We start from the raw sequence: 13,774 nt of genomic DNA, 5'->3' as shown, positions 1-13,774 counted from the left end.
AGATATGTAATTTGATACTTTTAATTACTATATGACTTGTAATTTGAGTTTTTTAATGGATTTTGAATCCTCCCCATATATCTACTGATAATATTACAATCTTTAATTATGTTTCGTTGTTGATTTTGTTTTGAACTCCCCATTCTCAGTCATTATTGTTGTTGTTATTGAAAGCTCTTTGTACATAACAAGAACAACTGGACACAAAATATTACATTGAAAGAAATTGTAACGGATCCAAAAATTGAATTAATGCGAAATCCTGGATTTGTTCAATAATATTAAGTCCCCTTTCTGGACGACTTTTCCAAAGCTTCTGACTTCAACCGTTTTGACTGGTCGTTTATGGTGAGTCAGTCATATTTATCCACCAGACCGCTGTCTTCTCTTGTATGTTTTTGTACCCAGTTTATGGAGGCGGTATCGAGGTCGTAGCTACATACTACAGTCACTGTTGCCAAATATTTAATTTAATTACATTTATTAATTTTTTACATATTAATTAATAAAAATCCTTTTTTAATACACATACATTCATTTTTTCCAGCAAGGACATCAACATAACCAATCACATTGTTCTGCATGTCTTCTATGCCAATTTGTATGCGGAACGTTTACGTCTCGACGTCTACGAAAATTGGTTAACATTTATTGGAACATTTGGCGGTATTACGGGCCTGCATATGGGCTACAGCTTTGTGTCAGGATTTGAAATGATATTTTTCGTTTTCGTGCGTCCAGCCTGCAATTGGTTGACCAAAAAACAAATACGTTATCGTATCAAACGGAGACAACGGAAGGCACAATTAGAGGCCGAAAAGAAACGTAAAGCCGAAGAGGAAAGAGAACAACAAGAACGTATCGAGGCATTTTCAAGAATGAGACCATATTGCCCGTATTGAGAGAAGTTTGGTAATTTAATTTGTGGCATTACCAATAAGGAAAAGAACAACAAAATGAAAATGATGTACACAAATGTTTAGGTGTGGGGACATAGTGTAAGTGTTTACAGACCTGTGGTCATTCTTAGTTCAGTAAAATGTATGCCTTGACGGCTAAATATAAATATAAAATAATTAATAAACTACTTATTTATGATAAACAATTAGCATTTGTGTGTTTTTGTGATTAGGAAGCTAATTAATAGTTTGTTAATGATGGTCAGTGTCATCGTGTCATGGTGTCACTCACATCAAAAGTGGAGGGTGGGGTAATTCAATTAACCCATCACTTGTTAGCTTTAATGAATGGTTTTTATAGACTTTTCGACTATTTTATCAGTTTGAAAAAGACACGTCTAGAGTAAAGACTACCAAAATGGCCATTAAACACAAACCCATTTTTGCCATTAAAAATGTAGCTCCATATGGCAATAAATTTGAACATTATTTAAATCCATCATTCGCCTCGTCCACAACTTCAATGGCATATTTGAATAAATCTTCTAACGGGTTAAAACGCAGATCTACAGCCCACACTGTCAAATCTTGGTTTATGGAGAATTTCAGTAATTTTTGCAATACCACGTCGTTACATGGTTTCAATTATATAACACGCATGGATTTATCATCGAAAGAGCGATTCTTTTGGCTTATCATTACCATAATAGCCATAATTGTTTCCATATCTTTGGTAATTGTATCCTACGTATGGAATAGTGCAACTCCCACCGTGACTGTCATTGAAAGTTCGCATTATCCAACATGGAATATTCCATTCCCGGCAGTGACTTTATGTAACTTTAATAAAATTTCAAAAACAAAAGCCGTTAATATGGCCAGTGCACTGTGAGTAGTATAAGTACGCTCAATGGGATTTTTAAATTAATTTTTTCAATCGTTCGTTTCGTTTTTAGGAAACGTCCCGCCAACACCACCGATGAGGATCTTGTGAAAATGTTTAATATTGTCATGTATTATAGTTTTGCCTTTAATGAATCGGGTTCGAATATGAAACTTGCCAGGGAAGTTCTAAAAATGAATAACATGACGTTGAATGATTTGTCGCGTACCCTAACACCGAATTGTATGGATATGATATCTCGTTGTATTTGGAAAGGCACCAATACGCGTTGTGATGGTTTATTTCAACGCATCAAATCTATGGGTTTGGGCGAATGTTGTACGTTCAATTATTTCGGAGTACAAAAACATAATTTTCCTGAGTAAGTATATTTTAAGATTTGAAATCGTTGTCCGATTTGGTCCCACTCGTAATATTTTGTTTAGACCAAGGTCGTATATTGGTCATGTCGTTCCACTCCTTCGGTTACATCCCTCACAAAAGTTCAACACAATAACTCTTAAAAGGAGAAACTGATTCAAACTTTGCACATAGTAATGTTTCTTACAGAGGTTGAACCGGTATATCGGTATGGTACTCCCGCACAAAACTTAAAAGAAGTGTATTTTTACAGCAGGTACCCCTCGCGGCCCCTATTGCTATAGTATAATTATTTTGGGGATAAGTCCATATTTTCTTAGATAATTACCATATAAAAAACATTCGGTTAGGACTCAAGGGAGCAGCCGATTTGGTTTTCGTATAAATGGCTATATTGAAGCACTCTTTCCATCACCTCCCAAAAGTTCAAACATGTTGGCTTAAGTTCTGACTGAGTCTTGTGAGCGAACAAATTTCAAGGTTTTTTTATTGAAGTAGTATCAACCTTTTCTTGGGAAAGTCCATACTTTCCGAGATAATGGCCCGAATGGAAGTCTCAAGGCTGAAGCTATATCTCTGCGGCAATGCTGACTGATACTTTTCGAGAAACTTTCGAAAACAAACAAGTCTGCTGGGACTGCATAGGAACTGCCAAGTTTTACAACTCTGAAATTTGCACATATGTATGTGTGAAATTCAAGAAAATTCCAGTGTATCATTTTTATTTATTTATTTTTTTATTTATTTATTTATTTATTTATTTTATTTTTTATTTTACAAATTTATAAAGGAAAATTTTGTCAAAATTTCAAAAATAGACTATTGCGGGTTCTCGGACGGAGCAGATATCGCTCATTTACCCAGAGCGTGACACATCTCAAAAAATCCAGTTTCGAGAGAAACGCGTTTTAAATTGGCGATTGAAATTTGACTTCCCCAATTAAAAAAAAAAAAAAATATTACACAAAAAATAAAATACATAACTACTTGGACGATATTTTGCAAACAGCTAGCTACATATCAGTATAAAATTTCTGTGCAAGATCAATCATGATTTTAACTGCTTTAGTGGCTTAAAAACTCAAAAAACTTTTTTGTTGATTTATGCCAAACTCGTAGTAAATGAGCTCTAACTCGTTGAGTTTTAGAAATATCAGCATTGAACATTTGACACAAGAAAAAGTAAAAGGCTTTGTCGCCGGGTATACCCTCAGCCTGTGTGAATTGAAACACCTTATTCCCAAAAAACGTAGGTATTTAGGAGGTCTTCAGAATTTTGGGCGTATGAAATTGCCGAAAAGATATGGATTAGGATAAAAACTCAAAAGAAGTTTTCGACTTCAAAATGTCTGAAACAGATTTCGTCCAAACATACTTGGAGTCTAAAGCCATTATTTCGATGAGGCACATTTTGCACGTATGAAAGGGTATATACCCTCGTTAGCATAATGCTGAGGGTATAAAAATAGAAATTGCTAAAACGCGTTTTTTTCAGATTTGCCACTCTATGCGTGATGAGCTTCGTCGTCCTAACCCCAGTGGCCCCAGAGTCAGGGAAGTTAACAGGTTGGTCGGTTAGCATAATCGGAACAAGTGGTAAAATCATCTGAAGAATTGCAACATTGGAGCCGCAATAAGTGAAATGTGGGCTACGGTTAAGTAGCTCTCGAACCCTGGAAAGAAGGAAGATATGCCTCAGTCACGCTTGGCGATGTTACGCTGACTGATCCGAAAAGGAGCGCAACTTATTTCAAGCGACAGTTTGTCGAGATCCCCGGGAATCAGCGGACGAAGAGAAGAGTATGAACCATCATGAGCCGAGGATGAACAATCACAATGTTATCAAAAACGCTAAGTCATCCAAAGCGTTGAGCCCTGATGGAATCTCCCTGATAATTCTGAGACAGCTGGATGTGCCTGGAATCGAGTATCTCACTAAAGTCCTCAACCTCTCGATAGCCAACCACATCGTCCCCGAAGTCTGGAAAATGGGTAGGGTGGTCCCGCTACTGGATGCCAGCAAAGGTGTATCGTATTGACCTATTTCGCTTTTGTCGCCCGTAGCAAAGACCTTTAAGGCTTTAGTCCCTTCCAGCGTCAGAAACATCTATCCAGTTGGCGATTATCAGCATGGGTTCCGTAAGTAGCCCAGCACGACAACAGCGCTGCACGCCATATCCACACATACATACATATTGGTCGACCAAGCCGTGTGATAGAGTAGTAATGACTTATCAGAGGACATCGCGCAGACAAAGCTCCAGCCAAATTTGAAACGTTGGATGATCAATTACACTGCTCAACACGATTTTTGTTTCAACCGAAGTTGCGGTTGTTTCTAGATCAAATCGGCGAGATATTTTCAAATCCGGTCCCGGTTTTTGTCCATCAGCTCTTGTTTTTGAGATATAGCTCAAAATCGGTTTTTACGAGTTTAACCCAGACTTTCGTTATTTTAGAATACAAACAAATATTTGTTGTGGGTTTTTCGACATTAATCTATTAAGGAGATGTTGTACGCTCGATACAAATCATTTTTGAAATAGTTATGGTGAGTATATATCAAAAAATGTAGAAAATATACGACGGACCTTGTAAAAATTGAATATTTTGAGTACTTTAAGCTGTAATTACGTCATCGGGGGAAGTCATAGGATCTTCATATGGCAATGCGGATATGCTTAGGGTGTCTACTATATAGTCCAGTATTCAAATATATAATATAAAGTTCATAGCGCCCATGATTCGGCCATAACCTAAAAATCGTCATGAAGACTGCTAAAGGGAAATCATTTACCAGTGATATCATTACCAGATACGCCATTTACTTTTCAATGGCAGTCTTCATGATGGTTTTTAGGTTATGGCGGAATCATGGGCGCTATGAACTTTATATTATACATTTGAATACTGGATTATATAGTAGACACCCTAAGCATTTCCGGAGTACTATATGAAGATCCTATAACTTCCAATGATGACGTAATTACAGCTTAAAGTACTCAAAATATTCAATTTTTACAAGGTCCGTCGTATATTTTCTATATTTTTTGATATATACTCACCATAACTATTTCAAAAATGATTAGTATCGTGCGTACAACATCTCCTTAATAGATTAATGTCGAAAAACCCATAAAAAATATTTGTTTGTATCCGAAAATAACGAAAGTGTGGGTAAAACTCGTAAAAACCGATTTTGAGCTATATCTCAAAAACAAGAGCTGATGGAGAAAACCCGGGACCGGATTTGAAAATAACTCGCCTATTTCATCTAGAAACAACTGCAACTTCGTCTGAAACATTCAACTTTTTCAATTTTGTTGAGCAGTGTTATATACATATGGGGAATTCCAAGTGAAATCGGACAGTTCGGAGAAAAGTAATTTTTGATTTCAATTGTTTTTTGGTTCAATTTATGCTCCTAGCCAACAGAACATTTTGGTATATTTTAAAATTATTTTTTGACCAACGGTACAGAGATATCGCCTATTGAAATTATCGAATTTTTAAAGAACTATGTTTAAATAAATACTCATTACTTCTTTAATATTGGTCCAAATGGGACCATCTTTTTTTGAATTGTTTGTTTTTTTTATCAGCTATCGAAAGAAATATTTAAAAGAAAAATGCACAGTGGGCTTAAATGCAATTTTCGGGATTTAATATTTAAAATCAATTTTTAAACATGATTGCACCCTTCGATTTTTTCAAAAAAAAATTTATGTTAAACTACGTTCAATTACAAAAATTTTAAGCCCTATGTGGTAATGGGATTCGGACGATTACTATTTTTTATGAATTTTTTAAAATTTGTCAATACAATTTTTCCTTAACACATTTGTCCAAAATTTGTATTTCCTGTATTTTTGAAGCTTAGAGTACATATTTATCATTATATATTGTATATTTATCATAAGAAATAGAAAAAAAAATCCACAGTGGACTTTAATGGAATTTTCGCTGATGCATTTGCAAAATCGAAAAATGACGCAGTTTTTAAGATGTTTGAGATAAATTCATAAATATAAAATCAAAACAAATATTTATAAATGAAACTTTTAACTTTTTAATAAAATAATAAATTTTGGACAAAGGTATAAATGAAAAATTGTATTGACAAATTTTAAAAAATTCAGAAAAAATAGTAATCGTCCGAATCCCATTACCACATAGGGCTTAAAAATTTTGTAATTGAACGTAGTTTAACATAAAAATTTTTTGAAAAAATCGAAGGGTGCAATCATGTTTAAAAATTGATTTTAAATATTAAATCCCGAAAATTGCATTGAAGCCCACTGTGCATTTTTCTTTCAAATATTTCTTTCGATAGCTGAAAAAAAAACAAACAAATCAAAAAAAAGATGGTCCCATTTGGACCAATATTAAAGAAGTTATGAGTATTTCTTTGCATGTAGTTTTTACAGAATTTGACTTTTTCAAGGCGCGATATCTCTGGAACCGTTAGTCAAAAAAAATTTGAAAATATACTAAAATGTTTTGTTAATCAGCAGCATCGCCACAGCAAAAAATAATGGAAATCAAAAACCTCATCTTGAAAAAGTGTCCGATTTCACTCAGAAATCCCCATATGTATGTGGAAGCCAGTCGTACATGGAATTCAGAAATAAAAAATCCAAGCCCCATAGAGTGAAACAGGGAGTTCCACAAGGTGAGGTGATATGTGCGGAACTGTTTAACCTTTACGTCTCCTGTATTCCGCACCCTCCAGAAGACATTGAGATCGTAACGTATGCGGATGATTGTACGATCATGGTGTCGGTTTACTTCCCGGATGTCATTTGTGAAAGACTAAACTCCAATTTGACAGACTTATCACATTTTCAGCGCGTTGCAGTACCTAATCCGGTGTTACCGCGCCATATGGTGGATATGACTACCCCACCCAGGCATGTCAGGAGCGATCTTCATGATCTAGAAAGAGAGGTCCAATATGACAATATATCAGAAAGCCTATCAAGTAGATTTGAATAAACAACTATCTTGTGAGGAGCAGGTGAGAACATCAGCTGCCACGACAAACCAGAGTTGTTTTGGCTCAACTACGCTCGGGATCGTGCAACTGGCTGAATTCCTAGAGGGCAAGGATCGATGACACCGTGAAAAACATTTGCCCAGCATGCAGCACAGGCTCGCACAACACACTGCACCTTTTCAACTGCCATGACAAATCAACTGAACTAACTCCAGACGATTTGTGCTTACATCCAGGGACGTACGCAGGGGGGCAATGGGACCCTGGGGCTATATCGGCCCACGTCTTGGTATAGCCCCAATATGACGATACCTCCCGATTTCAGGTATATTGGCGTTTTAGCAACATTTTCTGGCCGAATTAGGTATAGTTTGGCATTTAGGATTCCCAGTGTATAAGAAACTTGTCCACCTAAAATTGTGGACATAGGTCTACGTGTTTCTATAGCCCCTATTACAGGTATGTTGACAATGTTAGCTTCATTTTAGACCAATTCGCTATAATTGGGCTTTTAAGAATCGAAGTGGTCACAAAAAAATTCGGGCACCATCTGGCAGGAAGTACGCGTACTCGACAATTGGATCCAGAACATCCTGTGTCCAGTTAACAAGAAAGGAGATAAGACTGTGTGATCTAACTAAAGGGACACAAGTCCCCATCGCTTATAAGGTAGAGTCAGGGATTTAGTGCAAACGACTATAGCGTAGTTCTTCACCAAATATTATGGACCTTTGCCTATGTTTTGAAATACCGCCCGATTTCAGGTATGTTTACGTTTTTAGCTACATTTTCGGTCCAAATTAACTGTAATTTGGCATTTAGGGTTCTCTGTAATCCATAAACTTCTGCACCAAAAGTTATGGACAATGGTCTAAGTTTTGGGCCATATAACGGTACCGCCCAATTTCACGTATTTTGATGTTTTTACCTACATTGTCAGGCCCAATTAGCTAAAATTTAGCATTGAGGATTCGAAATGGGGAAAAACGTATCTACAAACCGGTATGGAAAGGATCAAAGTCGTACGGGGCCTACTATATGATACCCTATACCACTGTGAATATGTAAAATATATGTATATGAGAGCTACACATGTATAGCCAAATCTGAAGTGATTTCGTGTAATTTGGCACATTCATTTCTAGACCAAATTACCTCAAATCGGCCAAATCTGGACCGATTTAGATATAATTTGGCACATTTATTTCTAGACCAAATTCCGTCAAACATTAAAATTGGACGGATATAGGGTCTTTGGTGCAGCAAATACGTGAAATCGGTCGAAAATATATATGGCAGCTATATCCAAATCTGAACCGGTTTCGATATAATTTGGCACATTTATCGGAATATATAGCGTGTTCAGTGCAGCAAAATCTTGAAATAGGCCGAAAATATATATGGGTGTTATCTCCAAATCTGAACCGATTTTCAACAAAAGCAATAGTTCAAAAAAAAATAATATTCGAAATTTCCAGCTAAATCGGAAAATAAATGCGACCTGTACGTCGCGAACGGAACGTGATTGTATGTATATCCCCAAAAGGAACTATGGGTCCATCTCGTTTCCTTATCCATGTTACATAATTTAGGGCTCCCACTGTTGTGGGTATATGCGCAGGCTTTGGTATAGCCCGCATATACCGATATCGCCCAATTTCACGATTTTGAATCAAGCAAAAATAATACATTAATTCTCTATCTCTCTCTCTCTCTCTCGTTTTACAGAAAGATTGCCTATTTAGTACCGCAACGTCCGTATCGTGTAACTGGTTGTGGTTATCCTACTGGACTTTCGATACTCATTAATCCATTTGCGTACGATTATTCGGCAGCTTCATTCAGCAGTTATGGATTTCGGCTGCTTATACATGACTCCTATACGATTCCCGATGAAAATGCAGAAACAAAAATTATTTCAGCGGCCCGGGAAAGTTTTGTACACATTAATCCCGAATCGACTTATGCCACAAATGATATTTACAACTTAGCTATCAAAGAGAGGAATTGTTTATTTCCCAACGAAAGAAAACTGTCGATAATGCAACGTTATTCCTTTACGAATTGTATGTGGGAGTGCCGTGTAAAATTGATTATGAAAAATTGTGGTTGTTTACCACATTCTTTGGCAAATAATGGTAGCTTTCCAGTGTGCGATATTGATGATGTTCAATGTGTTATAAAAAATCGAGGTAAGTCACAATGAATGATTTAACATAGAGAAGAAAAAATAATTTCAATTTTATTTCAGTTGTATTTACACGTTCCCTTAACGATTACAATGTCACCTTGTCACTGGTAAAAACTACTACCACATTTCCATGCAACTGCCTACCAGATTGTCAATCGAATAATTATATGTCGGAAATTACAATGGGCAGATTAAATGTTCGCTTGTTATTTCAAAATGAAGAAATTGAGTAAGCTGACCATTTTAATTCTACTTCGTGGTACTATTTGATATATTTCTCTCGTTTTCATTTTACAGGAGAGCTCCCGATGACAAAAACAATATTTTATTGCATATTTTCTTTAGTGATTTAATGTCCACCAGATATCGCAAAGAAGTCTATCAAAATTGGTTATCAGCATTGGGTACGAGTCGAATTATCTGTCTATATCCTATATTAATAATTCTCTTGTTTTAGCTTCTTTCGGTGGCCTGTTGGGTCTGATAATGGGTTTCAGTATTGTTACGGCATTTGAATTTGTCTATTTTTTAACATTTCGTCCCATATTTAATTATTACAATTTATAAATGTTGCTAAAATTTATTTATGTATATTATAAAGAAAATAAAATTTTTTCAGTTTAATAACTTGATTTTTGTACATTACACAAAAGAAAAACAAAACCCTTTAAAGTTCACGACGACGCAATCATTTTAAGGACCATGATCTGACAATCTGCGCTTGGAATATTCGCACTTTTTATAGAGAGTGTGCAGTTTACATATTGGCAGATGTTCTTGAAAATTTAAGACCGATATTACAGCCCTACGAGAAATACGATGGAATGGGAAAGGAGTCTCAACACCACATGAAGATGACGCACTGTATTATAGCTGCATGAATTTGGTTGTGGATTCGTAGTTGGTCGGAGGTTAAAACATCTAGCTTCCAGTTTCATCCTACTGGATGAAAGACTTAAAATTATTCTAGGCAATTTTAATGCCAAAATTAGAAAGGAGCATACCTTTGGCCCCAAAGTCGGGAAATTCAGTCCCCATAGTGAAACATCTGACAATGGAAATAGACTGAGAGATTTCGCAGCGGCAAAAAACATGGTAATTAGCAGTCTGGTGTGGAACTACCGAGTTTGAGTTACTGAAACTATGTACAAAGCCAATAAATAGATAAAGGGGTGTGGTCTTGCGGGATTTTAATGCTCATCATGCTTTGTGACATTCGGTTCTCGGAAATGGCCATAGGGGTATAGTGCTGGCTGAGCAGATTCATAGCTCTACGTTTTGCGCGGTCAAAGAGGATGTCCCTACCAAAAATTAGCGAAGAGTGTCGGAGTTCGCCAGACATAACCATTGTGTCACCTGGTCTGACAAATGGCATCACCTGCTAACCCGTCGTTTCTCTTGGATCAGACCATCCTCCCATTATTGTCTCCATCAGCAGACCCCCTGATTTCATCGCCTCTGAACGCCACACTTGCATCAGTAATGGGAAGCTAGTTGGCCGAGTTTCAGAGAGTTCACTAATCACTGCTTCAGAGATCTGTCCAACCCTTCTGATGTTCGGGTAGCAGAAAGGACGTTCTGAGACATCATCACTGCTGCAGCTGCTCGCATTTTCCTGCTGGTCGAATACCCCAAGTGAGACCAAATTTCCCAGAAGAGGCGACGGGAGTAGCAAATGAGCGTGAGCCCAACCCAGTGACCCGAAAGTCAGGGAGCTGACACTGTAAATTACCAGGTTGGTCGGTTTGTATTTGTTGTAGTATTTACTTTACCTTGTACAACAACACTTGCTTCTACCCGGAAAATTATTGTATCATTTCAAAAAATATTTTAATTTACTGCTATGCCTACCCCCCATACCATTGCTGTCGCAAACGATCCGTTTTCGAATGTTTTTCGATAGTTTTGCGGATATTTTGTTCGAAAACGACACTCGAGAACGAATTAAAAACGATTCATTCGTCGCTCAGTTTGTGGCAGGAAAACTTTCGAATTCGAATGTCGTTAATAATATTATTAGCGAATGAAAGATGATAGTTTTTACGATTGTGTCGAAAAAGCATTTTTGGCGGAGTTTCGATTTTATGACATGTTTAACTTTATCTGACGTCTCTTGATTTTTCTGTTATACACATTTTCTTCTTTGTAATGTTTGCGATTCAATGCCTGTTTACCCCCCATACCATTGCTCGCAAACGATTCGATTTCGAATGTTTTTCGATAGTTTTGCGGATATTTTGTTCGAAAGCGACACACGAGAACGAATCGAAAACGATTCATTCGTCGCTCAGTTTGTGGCAGGAAAACCTTCGAATTCGAATATCGGTAATAATATTATTAGCGAATGAAAGATGATAGTTTTTACGATAGTGGCGAAAAACATGTTATGTACCTTTTCCGTTTTTTTTTCTTTGTTATGTTTGCAACTCGATACGTAACTGTTGATAAACATTGTTGTCTTGTGTTTGGCAACCTACCCATATGTTGTCTTTATCAATATTTATTGTCTATATTATGCGTATCATTTATATCGAAATTAGTTGAAAAAAGCAAATGGGAATTTTTTACAAAAAACATAAAATTTTTTTTTGAAACAAAAAAATTTTCAAAGTAAAAAATGTTTCTCGAAACAATTTTTCTTGTGAAGAAAAAACATTCACCAAATGTTCGAAAATGATATCGTTTTCGGACTTTTGACGAACAAAAGAACAACGTGCTTGTGTACACCCGAAAAACATTTGCCAATTCTTCGAATGTGATATCGTTTTCGAAAGTTGTGCCGAACATTCGAATAACCCCTCATACCATTGCTATCGCAAACGATTCGTTTTCGAATGTTTTTCGATAGTTTTGCGGATATTTTGTTCGAAAACGACACACGAGAACGAATTGAAAACGATTCATTCGTCGCTCAGTTTGTGGCAGCAAAAGCTTCGAATTCGAATATCGTTAATAATATTATTAGCGAATGAAAGATGATAGTTTTTACGATAGTGGCGAAAAACATTTTTTGTGGTGTTTCTTGATGTTTCTGTTATGTACCTTTTCCGTTTTTACTTCTTTATGTTTGCGACTCGATATGTATGTAACTGTTGATAAACATTGTTGTCTTGTGTTTGGCAACCTAGCCATATGTTGTCTTTATCAACACTTATTGTCTATATTATACGTAGTACTTATATCGGAATAATTTGAAAAAAGCAAATGGGAATTTTTTACAAACAATATAATTTTATTTTTGAAACAAAAAAATGTTCAAATTAAAAAATGTTTCTCGAAACAATTTTTCTTGTGAAGAAAAAACATTCGCCAAATGTTCGAAAACGATATCGTTTTTAAACTTTTGACGAACAAAAGAACAACGTGCTTGTGTACACCCGAAAAACATTTGCCAATTCTTCGAATGTGATATCGTTTTCGAATGTTGTGCCGAACATTCGAATAATATCCGCACTTGGTATGGGGGGAATATCCGCAATTGGTATGAGGGGTATAAACATTGTTGTCTTGTATTTGTAACCAAGCTATATGTTGTGTTTATCATCACTTCTTGTTAATATTATAAGTAGTATTTATATCGAAAATATTTGAAAAAACAAATGGGAATTTTTCACGAACTACATAAAATTATTTTTTAAAACGTAAAGAATTTCCGAAGTAAAAAATGTTTCTCGAAACAATTTTTCTTGTGAAGAAAAAACATTCGCAAAATGTTCGAAAATGATATCGTTTTTAAACTTTTGACGAACAAAAGAACAACGTGCTTGTGTACACCAGAAAAACATTTGCCAATCCTTCAACTTGATATCGTTTTCGAAAGTTGTGCCGGACATTCGAATAATATCCGCACTTGGTATGGGGGGTGGTATGGGGGGTAGGCATAGCAGTAAATTAAAATATTTTTTGAAATGATAGTTGTGCCGGACATTCGAATAATATCCGCACTTGGTATGGGGAAAATTATTTATTTTACGAATGAAAACATTTAAATAATTTTTGGTCGCGGATTTTGTGTTTGAAATGGGATTTCGGATTCAACGTATTTGGGTAATACGGACGCTCAGTGACCGTTGTTGTGGTAGGTAGGTGAATATTTTTTGTACGTCACGACATAAATTAGGTATAGCTGTTATATAGCATACTTATAGGTGCATAATTTTCCCCTTTGTAATCATAATCATTTGAATAATAATCATTTGCGATAGATCGCTGTGACAGGACCCTGAAATTTTGGAAAATGTGTTTTATTTGCAGGCCAGTCAAGGTTAGCTACAATTTCAGACCGAATTAGCTATAATTTGTAACTTAGGGTTTACAGCAGGGATGAACGAAAGCATACTCTAGCGTCGACTGTTTTTTATTCTCTTGCATTCAGTCGCTGATGAGTAGATATCGGATTTTGCATATTTTCTTATTTTTTAGTA

General features: G+C 36.0%; 2 protein-coding genes across 2 annotated transcripts in view; both read left to right on the top strand.

Annotated features, from left to right (window-relative positions):
• Positions 1-1,108, top strand: part of LOC141394106 (pickpocket protein 11-like) — a 54,590-nt gene extending 53,482 nt beyond the window's left edge. Inside the window, exon 5 of the mRNA XM_073968006.1 lies at positions 548-1,108. Within this exon, the coding sequence (XP_073824107.1) occupies positions 548-902 (355 nt within the window). The 3' untranslated portion in view covers positions 903-1,108. The remainder of the gene's footprint in view (positions 1-547) is intronic.
• Positions 1,109-1,317: 209 nt separating this feature from the next.
• On the top strand, positions 1,318-9,917 carry ppk16 (pickpocket 16). Its single transcript, XM_073969922.1, has 6 exons — positions 1,318-1,787; positions 1,856-2,164; positions 8,888-9,351; positions 9,411-9,579; positions 9,648-9,754; positions 9,808-9,917. The coding sequence occupies exons 1-6, from the start codon at positions 1,318-1,320 to the stop codon at positions 9,915-9,917; spliced, it is 1,629 nt and encodes a 542-aa protein (XP_073826023.1).
• The last annotated feature ends 3,857 nt before the right edge of the window (positions 9,918-13,774 follow it).

Source organism: Musca autumnalis, unplaced genomic scaffold (assembly GCF_047663935.1).
Source record: "Musca autumnalis isolate F117 unplaced genomic scaffold, ASM4766393v1 scaffold_2, whole genome shotgun sequence".
Taxonomy (NCBI): domain Eukaryota; kingdom Metazoa; phylum Arthropoda; class Insecta; order Diptera; family Muscidae; genus Musca; species Musca autumnalis.
The sequence above is the reverse complement of the archived record's forward strand: the minus strand, read 5'-3'. Positions and strand labels throughout refer to the sequence as shown.